The 17,669-nt window shown below is 45.3% G+C and overlaps 1 protein-coding gene across 2 annotated transcripts in view; it reads right to left on the reverse strand.

Moving 5' to 3' along the window:
* Positions 1 to 16,140, reverse strand: part of DND1 (DND microRNA-mediated repression inhibitor 1) — a 49,228-nt gene extending 33,088 nt beyond the window's left edge. For both annotated transcript variants that reach the window (XM_077474144.1, XM_077474143.1), the window contains exon 1: positions 16,072 to 16,140. In XM_077474144.1, the coding sequence (XP_077330270.1) occupies positions 16,072 to 16,104 (33 nt within the window). In that variant the 5' untranslated portion in view covers positions 16,105 to 16,140. The remainder of the gene's footprint in view (positions 1 to 16,071) is intronic.
* Between the last annotated feature and the right edge of the window lie 1,529 nt (positions 16,141 to 17,669).

A 17,669-nucleotide genomic window follows, 5' to 3' on the forward strand; every position in this document is an offset into this window, starting at 1 on the left:
GGGGGGAACATCCATGATCACTTTTTGCTGCATCAGTTCCCCCAGAATAGAGATCATGGCTACGGACTTCTGAGTCCTGAGGAGCCTGGGTTACGTAAAACCGTGCGGGAGGGGAGTGATCGAATTCCAGTCTGTAACCCCTTTCTATTATACTGAGGATAAACAGACTGTCCGTCACTGACTTCCACTGCGGAAGGAAGGCCTGTAACCTCCCTCCCACAGCTGGAAGACTGTCACTGGTTTTTTGGGTTCGGGGTAGGGGGGACGGAACACTCCCGACTTGCCCCTTCCCCTCTGAGGCTTCCAGGGCCTCCTATATCCTGTCTCTTTGGTCTCAGAGGTTTTTCGAAAAGCACGAAAATTCTTTGTGCTCTGGGGAATCACCTTTTTAGGAGGAAAACCCTTCTTTTTGTCAGCCGTTCTATCCAGAATGGCTTCGAGGTCAGGGCCGAATACCAAGTCTCCCTCGAACGGAAGACCACATAACTTGGCTTTTGAGGCAGTATCTCCTGCCCATGTCTTAACCCATAAGGCCCTACGGGCTGAGATTATAAGGGCTGAGGACCTGGCTGACATTTTAATTGGCTCTGCCGAGGCATCCGCCATATACCCTACTGCCTTTAAGAGAACAGGCAAAGTATCGAGCAGATCCTTTCTAGGTGTTCCTGCCTCAATATGATCTTTTAGCTGTTCTAGCCAGTGCTCTAAATTTCTGGCTACTACAGTTGAAGCCATTGCTGGCTTGAGGTTTGCTAATGTTGAGTCCCAGGCCTTCCTTAGCAGGGAATCAGCACTTTTGTCCATAGGATCCTTGAGGATACCCATGTCCTCGAACGCAAGATCCGTATTCCTTGAGACCTGGGAAAAGGCTGCGTCGAGCTTAGGTTTCTTGTTCCACACCTGTGAGCTATCCTCCTCAAAGGGGAACCTGCGTTTGAGAGACCTAGAAAAGAAAGGAGGCCTCTCAGGGTCTCTCCATTCCTTCTTGACAGTTTCAGATAGAAACTTATGCACAGGGAAAACTCTGCGTTTCACCTCGCCCAAACCCTGAAACATCTTGTCATGTAGTGACAGTTGGGCCTTATCCTCTGTGATATTTAGAGTCATGTGGATATTTTTCAGTAAGTCATCCACCTCCTCCAAGGATAACTTATACCGGGATGAAGAAGCGGAAGCCTCCTTTGCTTCCTCTGCCTCCTCCTCTGAAACAGAGGACATAGCTTGTTCCTCCTCCTCCGAGTCACTGCCCCCCCCTAAGTGCAGGTGCTGATGAGTGAGAACGGGGCGCTGAGCTACCGCCCGCAGCTGGGCGTCTGTCTAAATAAGACCGGAAAGATTCAAAAGTGTCTGATAATTCTTTCCTGAAAGAACTTAGTAGCTCTCCCTGCTGAGACGCAGGGGTACTGGAGGCTGCTTCTTTGTTGACTAAGTCGCTTATGCAGGACCTGCATAGCACCTTAGTCCAAGAATCTTTTAGAACATTTCTACATGATGGGCACCTCCTCTTGCTAGGAGGGGACACATGCTTGGTCTTTTCTTTTGCTTTCTGAAATATACCAAGAAAAAAGATGCCAAACCTGAGTTACAAAACACAAAGTAGACACAGGAAGATATGCTGCCAAATAGAACAGATTTTAACTGATTTCACATTCTATTTGCTCTTCAGCCAGTGAATCCCCCCACAGACTCACTAAACAAACATTGAAAGCATTATTCCTACATAACATTTCTAGGAAAAACAATGCTGCAGGCTTCCCCAAGTCAGGAGGGGAGAAAAAACAAACAAGCTCTAACAGTAATGACAGAGACCGCTGTCTCTGCTTACCTGAGCCTGGCTGACAATTGTGGCTCCTGCTCCTGCCACCGCCGATTGATCCTCCTCCATCGTCAGTGAGGATCGAATGGCGTCTGGGCGCTTTATCTGTTTGAATTCCGCGCCTCCCGGAAGTGATGTCAGCCGAGGAGACCGGCCCCCTCTCCCTGCGTTCCAGCGGCCGGAACCGGAAGCCGCGTCGCGCCGACGAAAGTTCCGCCCCCGGCCGGAAATGACGCACTCGCCATCCGGACCCGAAAGGCATGAGCCTGACGAACGGCGCGAGATATGAATCTCGGCCGCGTACCAAACCCAGCCGCCGGTCTAAGGAAGGAGGAACCTCCACAGCCTGACCCCCCTGGGTATGAAGGAGAGCGGGCACCGAAGCGACCCCCGCGCGTGAAGGGAGGAAGCTTGGCCAGGTCTGTACCAACCGCGCAACAGTGGCATGCCTCAAACCCTCCCCACCTGGAGAGAGCGCAGCATCCCTTGGTTCCCTGCAGCGCTTCCACCATGGCCGGAGGAAACACTACAACTGAGGCCATGGTGGAAGTGTCCGGTCTTTTAAAGTGATCTGCAGTGTTTCCTGGGAAAGTGGGTGGAGCTGAGCTCTCTCCAGGTGCTGTCCTGAAAGACGAAGGGAGAAAAAAAAGGGATCTGTGTCCCGTGATGTACTCAAATAAGGATTTTACAGGTAAGTACGATGAAAAAAATCCTATTTTCTTTATCATACATCATGGGACACAGAGGTAGGCTAATATTCATTACTTACTGGGATGTCTCAGAGCAATAGCCTTGAGGGGAGGGAGACACCCTGCCAAACAAAAGTCAGATGACTGAATGTGGAAGGAGAGGGATCAAGGAGCAAACTTGACCCCACAATAGGGATAAAACTTTTTGCAGAAGGGAGTTTAACCCCCCTGACGGTATTCCCGAGTGTAGTAACCCCGAGCCACACTCAGGGTTGCATCGCAGGATCCAGGTACAGCTTACTTATCTTGTCCCCAGGATTCCTGCGATATCTCCCCACTCTGTGTGAGCCGTCCTCTGCTCGATCACGGAGCAAAGCTCCGTTCCCTGCAAGCGTTGCAACGCACGGAGAATGGCGCAAAATTTAAAGAGTAAAACACAATACATATACAGTACACTAATCTTACAGATTACATTGTACCAATTTTACATCCCTTTTGTCCCTAGTGGTCTGCCCAGTGCCCTGCATGCAGTTTTACATTATAAATTCTGTTCTGCCTGGAAACTGGAGATTGTCCATAGCGACCAAAACCGTCCCTTTACATCAAAAGTGGTTTTAGACCAGCTAGAAAAGAGCAATTAGAATCACTTGCAGAATTGAGCGATAGTGATTTGTGGGGAAATATGTCAGACAGACAGTGAAAATTCTGCAACTGAGCACATTTCAGTGTTTTTGATTTGATTACATTGAATGTTTTTAATTATATTAGTTATTTAGTTATATTAAAATTTAGGATTTTGTTTTTCAAACTTTATCATAAACCGGGAAGTCTAGACTAGATAGATTTAAATGATTTATGCCTAAGAATTACAGGCCTACAATATAAGACGCCAAATTTCCATGCAAAATTGTACTGCTTTCAGCATCAGAAATAATCATACCACCAGGGAGGTTAAGACTCGTGGCCACGCATTAAAATTAGAAGAGTTTTCACCTTAAAACTACGTAGAGCAGTGCTCGACAAAACCCGGTCGCATTGGCGACTAGAATCAGCGACCTTGCGCCTGGGGCAGCATAGCTGGGGGTATCCCGTCTCCGTGGACCCCCCCCCGCGCGATCGCGTCGGGCCGCGCCGCAGGCGGCCGGTAATTGAGCCCCCGGCTTTGAGGCCTTCTGTGATCCTATGGTTCCTTCTGGAATCTGGCGCCCTCTTGTGGTGGACGTTGGAATTACAACCAACAATGCTAATGGGCCAGTCTTTCTCCATCCCTTTACTTAGAACCCCTAAACAAAACAAAAAAATTATATATATATATATATATATATATATATATATATATATATATATATATATATATATATATATATATATATATATATATATATATATATATATATATATATATATATATATATATATATATATATATATATATATATATATATATTTTTTTTTATTATTAATTCTAACACCCTAGAGAGTAAAATGGTGGTCGTTGCAATACTGTCTGTCACACCATATTTGCACAGCGGACTTACAAGCGCACTTTTTTTGGGGAAAATTTTTTTATTTAATAAAAAAAAAAAAAAAACACAACAGTAAAGTTAGCCCAATTTTTTTTTTTTATATTGTGAAAGATAATGTTACGCCGAGTAAATCGATACCCAACATGTCACGCTTCAAAATTGCGGCCGCTCATGGAATGGCGACAAACTTTTACCCTTTAAAATCTCCATAGGCGACGTTTAAAAAAATCTTCAGGTTGCACGTTTTGAGTTACAGAGGAGGTCTGGGGCTAGAATTATTGCTCTTACTCTACAGATCGCAGCGATACCTCACATGTGTGGTTTGAACACCGCTTTCATATATGCGTTCGCTTCTGCACGCAAGCTTGGCAAGACAGGGCGCATTTAAAACAATTTTTTCTTATTTTAACTTTTTTTATTTTTTTCACTGTTCTTTTAAAAAAAAAAAAAAAAATGTGTGTCACTTTTATTCCTATTACAAGGAATGTAAAAATCCCTTGTAATAGAAAAAAGCATGACAGGTCCTCTTTTATATATGAGATCTGGGGTCAGAGAGACCTCACATCTCATATTTACACTAAAATGCAATTTAAAAATGTCCCTCTAAGAGCTATGGGCAATGACTTGGAGATAGGTGGGGGGCTGGGGGCTATCTTCCCCTCACTCGTCTCCATGTCAGGCCAGGGACAGGTCCAGATCGCCGTCACGGACCTGGCTCCTAACTTTTAGCTGGCTCCTAGATTCCAAGAAAATTTGTCAACCCCTGACGTAGAGGGTTCTTTACTGTAAGAGCAGCAAGGATGTGGAACTCCCTTCCACAGGTGGTGGTCTCAGTGGGGGGCGCTGATAGTTTCAACTATTCGATAAGCACATGAACGACCACAACATACAGGGATATACAACGCAATACTGACATAATCACACACATAGGTTGGACTTGAGTCTTTTTTCAACCTCACCTACTAGAACTGAATAAAACCCCACACCCCTTTCGGATACAGGAACCTGTACAATCACTCCTTGATGCACTAAACGATGTAGTGCCTGAAACTGTACATTGACGATCCAAGGGAACACTGGATCTTCGAAACCTGATGGAGAATCCCCCTGTAAATCCAACTTGTAACCATGGTATTTAGTTGAGGTGACCCCACTTGTCCCGAACCACTTTATGCCTTTAATAATGACTTCAGTTTCTTGTCAACAGGTTATTTCAAGCCCTGTGCGTTATCCACTGGACAAGTTCTTGTTTGAGAGCATGCTCCACTTCTTAATGAACGTTTCATCCATGGAATATAAGGGAAAGCTTCTTAGGAACAAAAATTCTGTCAGGATGTTCCCAGTCAGCATACACTGCCTGTTCCAACGCTGCGTGTAAGAGGAAAGCTTGTGCGGCCTGAAGAGGCCTCAGTGTACCCAAAGAGGACTAGGGGGGCTCAATAACCTTTGCAAGAGGCAGAACGAACCATCTCGGTAAGAGACTGGATCAAAAGCCTGTGACAGAGGCAGACACCAACTGGATCTCGTCCAGATTGCTCAACAGCAGACATCTGCCAGGCCCTCCACAGAATCCTAAGCTTGCAGCTCTTCCCCCATCAACCCATTCATGCTCCAAACTAGGAGGCTCAGGGGAAGGGGGGGGGGATCTGTCACACTTCTTGCCACTCTGCAGGATGGAGGCAATCATGCGCTCCATCCCCGCAAAGGCCAAGGACAGTTAATCCTTGTTAATGAGGGGTGAAGAAGCAGCGTTGACTGTAGGCACCATACCAGATAGATGCAGCGGCTCAGATTGCCAGGAAGCCTCTAGTCTTTCAGGGGGATACAACTAGGTTCATCAGGAGCTACTGAAGACCTAGGTGTGCCCTTCCCTGTAGTGTTGGTCCCACTCTTTTTGAAGACATTTACAAGCCACAAATAGGGGGTAGCTGGGTGCAGCATTAACACACCTCTGAAGGGAGACCCTTTAATAGGGCTTACCAAGCCCCTATGCAATCCTGCTACGCACTTTAGCCTGCCAAGCAACACCTGGTAACTCACGTGACCCGGGTAAGGAGAAACAAGCAGCTGAAAATGCCTGGTTTGGACCCTGCTCTGTCTCCCACAGCTGCCTTATGGAAGCACCACATGCTTGGCATACACAGCCGACTGTGCACTGGACATTCTGCGCATGCGTGTGTGGTCACAGTAAACTGGCGCTTCTGTATTTGCATACAACGCAAATATTCATAGGCCCAGAATAGACTACAGCGTATGCGCGGCTCTGAGTGAAGCAGTGTGCCCCATGTCCACCAAACTGCTATGCATTGGCGCCACCTCGTGCACAACCATCCATTCAAGGAAAAAAAAAAAAGGGGTATACTTTACAAACATCCACAGCTAGCCCAAAACTTGGTCACCGCACACAGGTATCCAGCCTCTAGCTAGCTTGACTGATTGTTACAACCACTGGGACAGCCCACAATAACTAAATAAGGGTGTTTCCCTTACCCCGTCCAGGCGCAGGGCAGCTTAGAAATGAAAAGCCCAATCTTCACCCATCATGGTCTAATCCTGTCACCTGAGGGCCTTCAAGGACTGGGTACCCTTTTCATGTTTAGGGTCCACTCCCTTGGACCCGTACAGCACCCTGAAGAAATGCCTTAGCATTGTGGTGTCCAGTATTCCACTTCGCAGGGTCCAGCACACAGAGGTCACATTACAGGCAAAACCTCACAGGATCTTGTCTTCTTTGCGAGGCTCGGGTACCATTTATCTAAGCATCTAGAGTGTCAAATGGACCTGATCCTCAATCCCTTGATTCATTTAAGAACCTTTTGTGGGACTAAAAATCTGGAGCTCAGAGCTCAAATAGACATGCCTATCCACTTTGCAGAAACTGATAAAAAAACAAAACCTGATGTACTTCCTTTATGAAAGGGGTTATATAGGGGGATCACTTTCGGTCCAAGACTGTCTTCTAGTGTCCATTCACCTAGAGATGGCATATAAACCAGTAGGTACTGACTATTAGCCCGTGTCCCATAATGTATGAAAAAGGAAATGCCAATTGTGCCCTAGTACAAAAAAAAAACTTTTTGCACTGAAATCGTACCAGAAATGGCAGCACATATTCTATGCCTAGGCAACTTGCAGTCTTAGCTCTATATCTGCAGAAAAGATCCAAGCCACTGCTGCTACTAAATGCTGCACTACTTTTCCTTGCCGGATGAAGATACTGGGCCTGGGGACTTGCAGTGCATGCATATTCCTGCATCATTTTGCAATTTCTAAACCTCTGCTGCTAGTTGATTTTTCTTCAATCCCAGTTCTCAGGACAGCTCAGGTAAGAAAGCCCTGATCCTCTACCAAGTTGGCCACCTTCACACAGTGAAGCAGCTCCTGCCATAATATACAGCATGCTTTAACAGCCCACTTACCTCCCAAAGTACCTACATGTACCCGCTGCTAAGGCTGGCTATACATCACACAATTTTTTGTACAAATATTTCTTTTGGAGTTACCAAAAGACATGTGAGGTCAAACCTAAACACTTTCAATCTGTATCAAATCAGGGAGGCTTTACACAACTGACAGTAAATCTAAAGCAGGGGTCTCAAACTAGTGGCCCTCCAGCTGTTGCCAAACTAAAAGTCCCATGAGGCATTGCAAGGCTGACAGTAACAAGCATGACTCCCACAGGTAGAGGCATGATGGGGCTTGTAGTTTCATAACTAGAGGGCGGCAGTTTGAGAGCCCTGATCTAAAAAGGAAATTGTACAAGAATAGTGTAGGATGTACAGTATGGTCAGCTTACCACTTTCTCCCAAGTTCTGTGTCCTCAGCCTACACTATTAGATGGTCAGTGACAATGTATGCAAGTTTTACATATTGTACATCTGTCCTTACCAGGAAAGTTTTGCCATTCAAGGTCTTTATCTCACATATATAAAACATACTAGGGCCAAATTAGACCAAAGCCAACTAACCTACCAGCAAGTCTTTGGAGTGTTGGAGAAAACCAAAGTGCTCAAAGAAATATTTCAAGAAAACCAGGAGCACAGGGAACAGTACATTAATGGTAAATAGTGTACAGATTTGTGTTTGCATTTTGAGGACAGTATACACAAATGAGAAAATCTGACAAAAAAAAAAATAGATTTGTTTTACTCCCTGTAAAATCCTTTTCTCTGTGACACAGCTCCTTTCTTAGACCACCTTCAGGAGAGAACTAGGCATAACATGTGATAATAAAAACTAGATCTTTCTAGTTCCGCCCAAGGGGCAGTGCCTTAGGTAACAACCCCCTCAGCCTGCTACTGCAGCCTCAGTACGTAAACAAGCAGTACAACTTAGACAAAAATAAGAGGGAAGGGTGCTATGTCAGTCGGTGAACTACAGAAAAAAGGATTTTACGATGAGTACCAAAAAAAAAAAAAAAAAATAAAATCCTATTTTCTTACATTCACCGCCTGACCGCTTCTTTTAGACCATTGGGACATCCCCAAGCAGTGCCAAAACGAGGGGTGGGAAACACCAGGCGATAACACTAGGTTCAGATCTAGTGGGGGTAACGGTTGACGCACCGGAAGAGCTATATGTCGGACCCCTTGAACAAAAGTGTTCACTAGAAAGATGACAGGGGTCACAGGAAAAAAAAAAAAAAAAAAAAAAGACAGCCAAAGCGGATATTTGTCCTTTAATGGTGCTTAAAACCAATTTCTGGTCTACTCCTTGCTGTAGAAACAGGATCCTGGATCTAGAAGGAGCGTGGACTAGAGGTCGACCAATATGCGTTTTTTCTGGCCGATGCCAATATTTAGAAATCCCGGCGGCCAATGGCCAATATATGATGCCGATTTTTTTTGGGCCGATATATTAGGCCGATTTTATTCCCCCCCATCTCAAAATTTAACAGACACCTTTCCCACTGGGGCATTTTTCAGGCAAAACGGCTCCCCTGCAGTCAGTGTGAAAGCCTGAGTGCTTTCACACTGAGGCGATGCGCTGGCAGGATGTTAAAAAAAAAAAAAAAAAAAAAAAAAGTCCTGCAAGCAGCACCTTTGGAGTAGTGTATACCGCTGCTCCACCACTCATGCAATGTGATTTGGCAGCGGCGCATTTAACCTCTTCCTCAGTTGCTAGCTGGGTTATATGCGTCCCACTAGCAGCCGAATAGCACCGCTAAAGTTACGGTAAGGGCCGGTTCACACTGCGACGCGAGGCGACACGGCTCGCCTCGCCTCGCTCCCGCAAGTCGCCCCCATTCAGTACTATGGAACCGTTCTGAGAGGAGCGACTCGAGTCGCTCCGACTCAGAAAAAAGGTTCCTGTACTACTTCGGGGCGACTTCGGGGGCGACTTGCATTGACTTCTATGCAGAAGTCCTCTGCAAGTCGCCGCTGAGCTCCCCGCAAGTCGCGGCGAGGTAAGTCGGAGACGCCTCGCCGCGGCTCGCTGTGTGAACCGGCCCTAAAGCGCCGCTAAAACTAGCAGCGTTTTACCATCAATGCCTGCCTGCTCCAGTGTGGAAGCAGCCTTAATAAGCAATACAGAAAATTTCTTACATTTAAACATTAAACAAAACAAACCTCCAGTTTACTTGTATGTATAATTTAGATAAAAAATTTTTTATATAACTAACACACACACAAACTTTTTTTTTTTTTTTTTTTCAAAAAAGGGCTAACTTTACGGTTTTAAATCAGTGCATTTCGCCCCCCCCCAAAAAAAGCGTTTGAAAGAGCTCTGCGTAAATGCAGTGTGACATAAGATATTCCAACAACTGCTCATTTATTCCCTATGATCTCTGCTTAAAAAAAAAAAAAAAAAATTGTATATAATTTTTGGGGGTTCCAAGTGATTTTCTGGCAGAAAATACAGGATTTTTACTTGTAAGCAACAAGTGTCAGAAAAGATTGTCTTTAAGTGGTTAAACGGAGAACTCCTACACACTGAGTTGAGTTAATTCATAAGTGTAAACATTGTATCCCTTGTTTCCTCTCTGGGCAGTGTGCCAAGAGCAAAGTCTTCTCTGAAGACTCCAGCAACTTGCATTGACTTCTGTTAGAGAAGTCATTTGCAAGTCACGCTGTAGTTCTAATCGGCCTTTTTAACAGCACAATCGGCCCATGCCGATTAATCAAAAAAAACAGCAAATATCGGCCGATATATTGGTCGACCATCCTTTCTCCTCACACATGGAGATGTAGGCCTTCCAGGTACAATGACATCTTCTAAGAAGATTTCCGTGCTCTTAGCATAGTAGCACAGCATATAGCATGGGATCACTAAGTCCAAAAGACCCGGTTCAACACCTGGCTCTCAATAGCCATGCCGTTAAAACCAACGATGGTAAAGCAGGATGGAGAATCGGACCTTGAGACAGCAAGCACAACCACCAAGCACACTAGGTCTGCGTACCAGGGACGCTGGTGCCAATCTGGGGCAATCAGTATTACTGGAATCCCCTCGGCCTCCACTCTGTGGAGCAGACATGGTAACAGTTTCAGCGGAGGAAAGGCATAGATCAGCTGGTACCGATCTCACTGAGCCACCAGTGTGTCTGGTGCGTCTGCCCAAGGATCTCGTCCTGGACACAAATCTCAGCACTTTCCAATTGAGACAGGAGGCCAGAAGATCCACATCTGGTGTGCCCCATCGCAGCCACAGTAGCCTGAACACCTCTGGATGCAACGCCCATTCTCCTAGGTCCAGCATCTGGCTACTTAGGTAGTCCGCCTGCCAGTTCTCCACTCCCAGGATGTAAAGGGCCGGTACATGTCACTCTGCATGTGAGCGACCTCCCGTGCGGGCGACCGAGCTTCTTGTTCCTCCTTGTTGATTGACTTATGCCACTGCCGTGGCGTTGTCTGACTGGACGCCCTTGAAGTCTTATTGACCATGTGGAGAGGCATAGCCTGATCGCTCTCAGCTCGAGCAGATTGGTCGGTGGAGGAATCCAAGCTGCCGATCAGAGGCCCTGGGTCAACTGAACATCCATTACTCCACCCCAGCCGGTTAGGCTGTCTGTTGTGATCACCGTCCATTTCAGAGGTAGGAATGACTTCCCGGACCGAAGTGCCGGGGACCTCAGCCACCAGAGCAGGGAATCCCTGACTAACCTGAATTTGTCGATCCAGGGATAACGGAGATTTGTCCCATTTTGTCAAAATCTCCTTCTGCAAGACTCTGGTATGAAACTGGGCATACGGTACTGCCTTGAAGGAGGCCACTATGACTCCCAGGACTCACATGCAGAAGCGTAGTGACGACCATCTGCGGGTCATCAGCAGTTTTACTGTAGCTCTGAGAGTCTGCAGCTTGTCTGAAGGGAGAAACTCTCGCTTCTGTGGAGTCCAGCAGTAAGCCAAGGAACTCCAAAACGCTGAGTCGGTACAATCACTGACTTTAGGTTCAACAGCCACCCAAATTCTTTCAGGGTCTGCATGGTGATTGCCATATCCTCCTCTAACTCTGAGGTGGAAGATGTTCTCAGGAGGAGGTTGTGTAGGCAACTCACGGTCGCGATCCCACAGTGTCACAGCAACGCCAAAACAGGAGCCAATACCTCGGTAAAGACTCAGGGGGCTAATGCCAAACCAAAGAGGAGAGCCACAGACTGTTAGTGGGCTAACCCAACTGCGAAACCTGATGCCGAAAGCATATGGGCAGGTGCAGGTACGCATCCTGGATGTCCAAAGATGCCAGGGAGTCCCCTTGATGGAGTGCAGCGACTACTGAGCAAACTGATTCCATTCTGAACCTCTGTACTTTTACAACGTAATTGAGGGCTTTCAGGTCCAAAATTGGATGGACCCCTTCCTTGTTGGGGACTACCTCAGCACAGAGTGTGAAAAGGTCCCATTCTGGATTGTGTACTCGTTGGGCTCAGTATTAAGATAGATCTGGAACGCAGATAAGGAAGGAAAAAAACAAATCACACTTGACAATGGCACTCAGATCTGGGTCCCAACGTTTTCAATCCTGCAAAGGCAAATAGCAATCCATTGATAGCATTTTTTGGGATCGCTGAACGAGATACATATTTATGTGAACGCTGCCTTTCACTGTAGTTAGCTGATCTATGAACACAAGTTGAGGATTTGCATACAAGGCTTTGATTAAGCTTCCATCTGGTAAGCGCACTCACTTCTTGGTGACAGGCACTTGTGTGCATTTTTTTGAGTGGAATCACCGTGGTGTTCTGATAAGGATCGCAACTGAGGATTTCTTATGGACTTTTGATGAACTTTGTTCTTTCCTTCCTCTCCAGCTGGGAAATCACAATATTCGTTATTCTTTCTTCATTTAATGTATAGTGAAAGTGATAATTTATAACTTTCATAATTTTTATATTCCATTAGGGTAGCTAATATAAACTGTTTTCTTTGTTGGCGCAGCTTTTAAAAAAATTTCTATTTTCTTTTTTCTATTTTAAAAGAAATCCAATAAAATCTAATTTTGTCATAAATTTAAGCCAAAATGTATTCTGCTACATGTTTTTGGTAAAAAAAATTGCGTTAAGTGTATAATGATTGGTTTGTGTGATCACGGACATATGTACGCAAATGATCATGTACATGTGTGCAGATAATCATTGGAACATGTGATTTTAGTGGGACATGTGTTTTTTATTTGGAGACATGTCTATTTGGGGACATGTGTGTTTTGGGGACATGTGTGGTGACTTGTATTGTGGATACATGTGTGTTTACACTGTGCGTTGACACTAGACTAGTGATCAGTGAGTAAAAAGCTGTAAAAACAGCTCATACACACTGATCACCAGCCGGCTGCAGCGATCTACTCTCCTCAGCGACAACTTCCGTGTGAGGAGAGGAGAGCCGATTGCCTAGCAACCAGCTGTTTTACATTACAAGACGGCCATGATTGGACACGGCCGTCATGTGATTAGGAGGGCCAATCACAGAGCCCTCCTGTCGATCCGAGATGCGCCATGTCCTGGTGACATGAGCGCATCGGGATCGCGCCGCTGCGCGGGCATGCGCGATCCCCCTCCTTCTGAAGGACGTTCCTGAACAGGCAGAAGGAGGCGGCTCCCACCCGGCCATATATGTACATTGGCCGGGTGGGAAGTGGTTAAATAAAATGGCCGCCGAGCATCCAGTATAAAGGACATAATCACAGGGAAAATGGCCGCCGGACTACAGGAAACTGGCCACGAGCACCGTTTACCATGAGGGACAGTGAAAACATGCAGAGAAATGGTGATGAAACAGAGCTACAGCGATCGACACAGCCTCCAGACACCTCAGGGGAGAGACCTACACATCCAGGGCACAGCTATCCAGCACAGTCCCCCCAGAGAGCCCCCGTCTATGGCACACACACAGCTCAGCAGCCCATGCAGCATCCCCCACAGGGAAGGGTGGGGAAGATAGGGACAGGGAGAGAAGAGAGGGAGGTGAGGCACCCCCAAATCACCCTCCCAGGGAATGCCCACCAAGGCAGGAAGAGCTGTACTTACCAGTCCTGAAGAGCTGGGAGACATACCATCACTCGATCAGTACAGGGTGGCTGCTGGCCCGGCACACTGATGCAGACATCCGTAGCCCGGTCATATGTGTGCCCCGGAACATTATGCTCACGAGCCGCCCCTGGAGCTGGGGGCATGTCGTGCAGAGCTCTGGTCTGCATACGCTCGCTGGCCAGACTGGGGAGGCTACAAGGATAAGAATATCCAGCCTGTCACCCAGCTGGCTGTTGACAGATCACAGGATCTTTAGTCTTGCACAAAAAGCAAAACTTCTGCTGAAAAATCCACGGACTGATGGGCCCGCAGGGTTCCCAGGTCCTTCTTCACTAGGCAGGAAAAAAAAATAAACTGAGGCTGCAGTAGCAGGCTGAGGGTTTGCTACCTAAGGGACTGCCCTTTTACGTTAAAATGTTATGCCAGTCCTCACCTGAAGGTGGCGTAACAACCCAATGGTCTAAGAAAGGAGCTGTGTCAGTCGGTGAACGCAAGAAATACGGTTTTTGGAGAGATCGTCTGATAATCTGTTCGTTAGTACACAGCTTTCAAGAGCCAATCAAACTAATGCCAAATTATCTGAAGCGACAGGCATCAAAATTTCTCATACCATAACAGTCCGAAACAATTTTCATTTAATCAGTACAGTATTCGACCAAAAAATAAATAAATAAAAAAAAGTAAGTGACCGCGCATGCTCAGAAATGCATGAATACATTACATAATTTCAGAAGTCATTCTGCATTGCAATAATTTTCACAACACTAGTAACCTGGCACAGGTAAGTGCCCTAAAAGTCAGCAGATACAGTATTTGTAGCTACGGTCTTAATTTTCTCTGAAAGAGCCAGGAGCTCCTCTAACCTAACCACTACATTGCCTGGACAGCTTAGTCTGTTTAAAGGGAGCTGGGGGAGAAAAAAAACCACTAGGAGAAAATAAAGGAAAAATAGTAGCCACCACACCCAAGAATTGGAAAGCAGCACTTTTTTTTGACAGGTTTGTTTTGTCACTTTTGTCCTATTGAGGGGGAATTCATCCTGCTTTGACTGGTGACAACTAGGGAGAGACTGACTGGTGACAATCCCTGGTTGTCACCAGAATGGAACAGAATGTCCCCATTGGAAGATTTCCCCTCAAATCCTGTTCTGGGGAAACCCCAATACTTAAGGAGTTTCTCATTGATAAAACAGGGAGATTCATGACGCCTGTTTTTACTAACAGGGACACAAAAAAAAAAAAAAAAAAACACACCACACACACCTCCAAAAATAGGGTGGGTTACTTCCTCTTTTTCAGGAGTTAAATGTCAGGGTGGGCTCCCAATCTTCCCCCGATATCCAAGAGAAAAAAAAAAAAAAAAAAAAAAATAGGGAGACACATGTTCTCCAATGTAAAAATGTGTTTTTTTTTGTTTTAATCTAATTGCTCTTCAAGACATTACACTGTTAGGCCTCTTTCACACAGGGCGGATCAGTAATGATCCGCCCCGTGATGATCCGCTCGCTCAGTGCGGATTGCTCCGTTGTCCCCGCTGAGCCGGCTGTGGACAGGGCGGTCTACGCACACTGTGCGGGGACCGCCCTGTCAGCTCTCTGCTCTCTATGGGGATCGGATGAGCACGGACCGCGTGCCCGTGTTCATCCGATCTGCAGACGGATAGAAAAATAGGATTTTCCTCCGTCTGCAGAATCGGACAGTAGCGGAGGAAATCGGGAGTCTGCGGATGTTCATCCGCAGACACCCGCTATCCCATAGGGATGAACGTATGCCCGTATTTCATCCGCATGTGTGAAAGGGGCCTTAGGTCTTGAAGAGCAATTACATAAACATTTTTTGCATTAGAGAATATATACATATATATATATATATACATATATATATATATATATATATACACACACACACACACACACACACACACACACACACACACATATACATATATACACATATACACACACACACACACACACACAATAAATATTTACATACTTAAATATTCCTTAATATACACACACACACACACACACACACACACACACACTAAATGTACACATACTTATGTATTCCTTAGGAAACACACTTTTTAATCACCCCAAACCATGGAACATCTGAAGACACCAGAGAAAGTAGTCCCAGTCCATGGAGCTCCTTGTATCCTATGAGCAGCACTGGTAGAAGTTGTATTTACAATGATGTGTAGATAAGCTGCACTTGTAACAAATTGTCCAGGAAAAGCCCACCAGGTGTGACTTCCTGAGAGCCCACCCTGACCATACCAATCTATACCAAGCTGCAGCCATGTATGGGGTGCAATCATTACATGGTGGGGGGGTACACAATCTGCTGCAGTCATTGCCCACCATGACCTGCAAAGCTTTACTACAACTTCCCCAGCATGGGAAAGATTGTAAAAACAAAACCTCATCTAATCTCATTTGATTGCTCAGATAAGACTAGGAGGAGTCCTGATTAATCCTGATGTGATCTCCTCTAATGAGAAGGTGATCAGTGGAATGATGATGATAATAATAAAAATAATAATAATAGGTGTAGGCGTCCATACCTCGCTGCTAGTGTTCATCACGTCGTTGTCCATGATAGACTGATCCGCTCTTTCCAAGTGAGTGAGCTCTGCTAGACTTCACGTGTGCGGGCTGTCACTCATATGTGTTCCTCAACCAATCACAGCGCTGCTCTGCCCCAGACGTTCTCCTGTCTCCTCCCACTCAGTAAGCCCTCCCAGCCTCCTCCCAGGAGCCAGCTTTCTTTATCTCCTGTCCTGGCTGTCCTCACACTTCATATCAGTGTCTTTGCTTCATTATAGTATGATTGTACCCAGTACTGGTGTATGAACAGCACGTGTGGCAGAAAATCCCCGCATATATGCATGTGCATATTCACACTATTTTATAACCACTTCAGCCCTGGAAGAATTTACCCCCTTCCTGACCAGAGCACTTTTTGCAATTCGATTTGCGTCATTTTAACTGAGAATTGCGCAGTCGTGCGATGTGGCTCCCAAACAAAATTGACATCCTTTTTTCCCACAAATAGAGCTTTCTTTTGGTGGTATTTAATCACCCTGCGGTTTTTATTTTTTGTGCTATTAACAAAAAAAAAAAAAAACGACAATTTTGAAAAAAAAAACAATTTTTTTTTTATTTTACTCTTTGCTATAATAAATATCCTCCAAAAAAAAAATATATATATATATATACTTTCCTCAGTTTAGTATGATATGTATTCTTCTACATATTTTTGGTAAAAAAAAAAAATGCAATAAGTGTATATTGATTGGTTTGCGCAAAAGTTATAGCGTTAACAAAATAGGGGATAGTTTTATGGCATTTTTATTATTATTTTTTTTATTAGTAATAGCGGCAATCTGCGATTTTTATCATGACTGCAACATTATGGCTTACACATCGGACGCTTTTGACACATTTTTGGAACCGTTGTCATTTATACATAATAAAAAAAAAACACTCATACCTTTATATATATATAGGCTATTCAACTCTTTTTTTTTTTTTTTTATCACTTACTACTTACCAGTTACTTCATTTCATAATATATACACCCACTTATTTGCAATATGTTTTTTATCACCTAGTCACTTTTTGATAGGTGTTTAAGCCTAGGTGGTTAGTGTTACTTTTTGCAACCCCCCTCACTTAACACACATTTTATAACACAATTTTTTTTTTTTTTTTGTTATACACTTAAAACGTCATCATTCATCATGATCAGCTTTTATCATCCAACTTTTATTTTATTTTACTTTACTATATTCATTTCATTTTTTTACTCTTTTAGATTCTGATCTGCGGCAAGGGGCGGACTGACCAGTCGGTCACTCGGACGCTGCCCGAGGGCCTGAGGACATTAGGGGCCCAGACTCGACCATATGAGAGGCCACTTGCAGCGGCTGAATTACATGCCCGCCGGCCCCTCCTTCCTCCCGTCCATCCCAGGTGCTTGTACTGTATGCGTTGTGACATCACCTGGGACGGACGAGAAGAGTGGAGGGGCCAGCAGGGAGCAGCGCACCATTAGAAGTGTCTCAGCATCCGGTGACTCGGTGAGTGAAGCCAAGACACCAGGACCGCCACACGTGATGTGTGGGAGGGGGGAGACAGATGCATGGGCTCTGGGTCACCC

The sequence above is a fragment of the Lithobates pipiens genome, unplaced genomic scaffold, assembly GCF_037356315.1.
Source record: "Lithobates pipiens isolate NorthernLeopardFrog02 unplaced genomic scaffold, aLitPip1_a1.2 Scaffold_8, whole genome shotgun sequence".
NCBI lineage: Eukaryota > Metazoa > Chordata > Amphibia > Anura > Ranidae > Lithobates > Lithobates pipiens.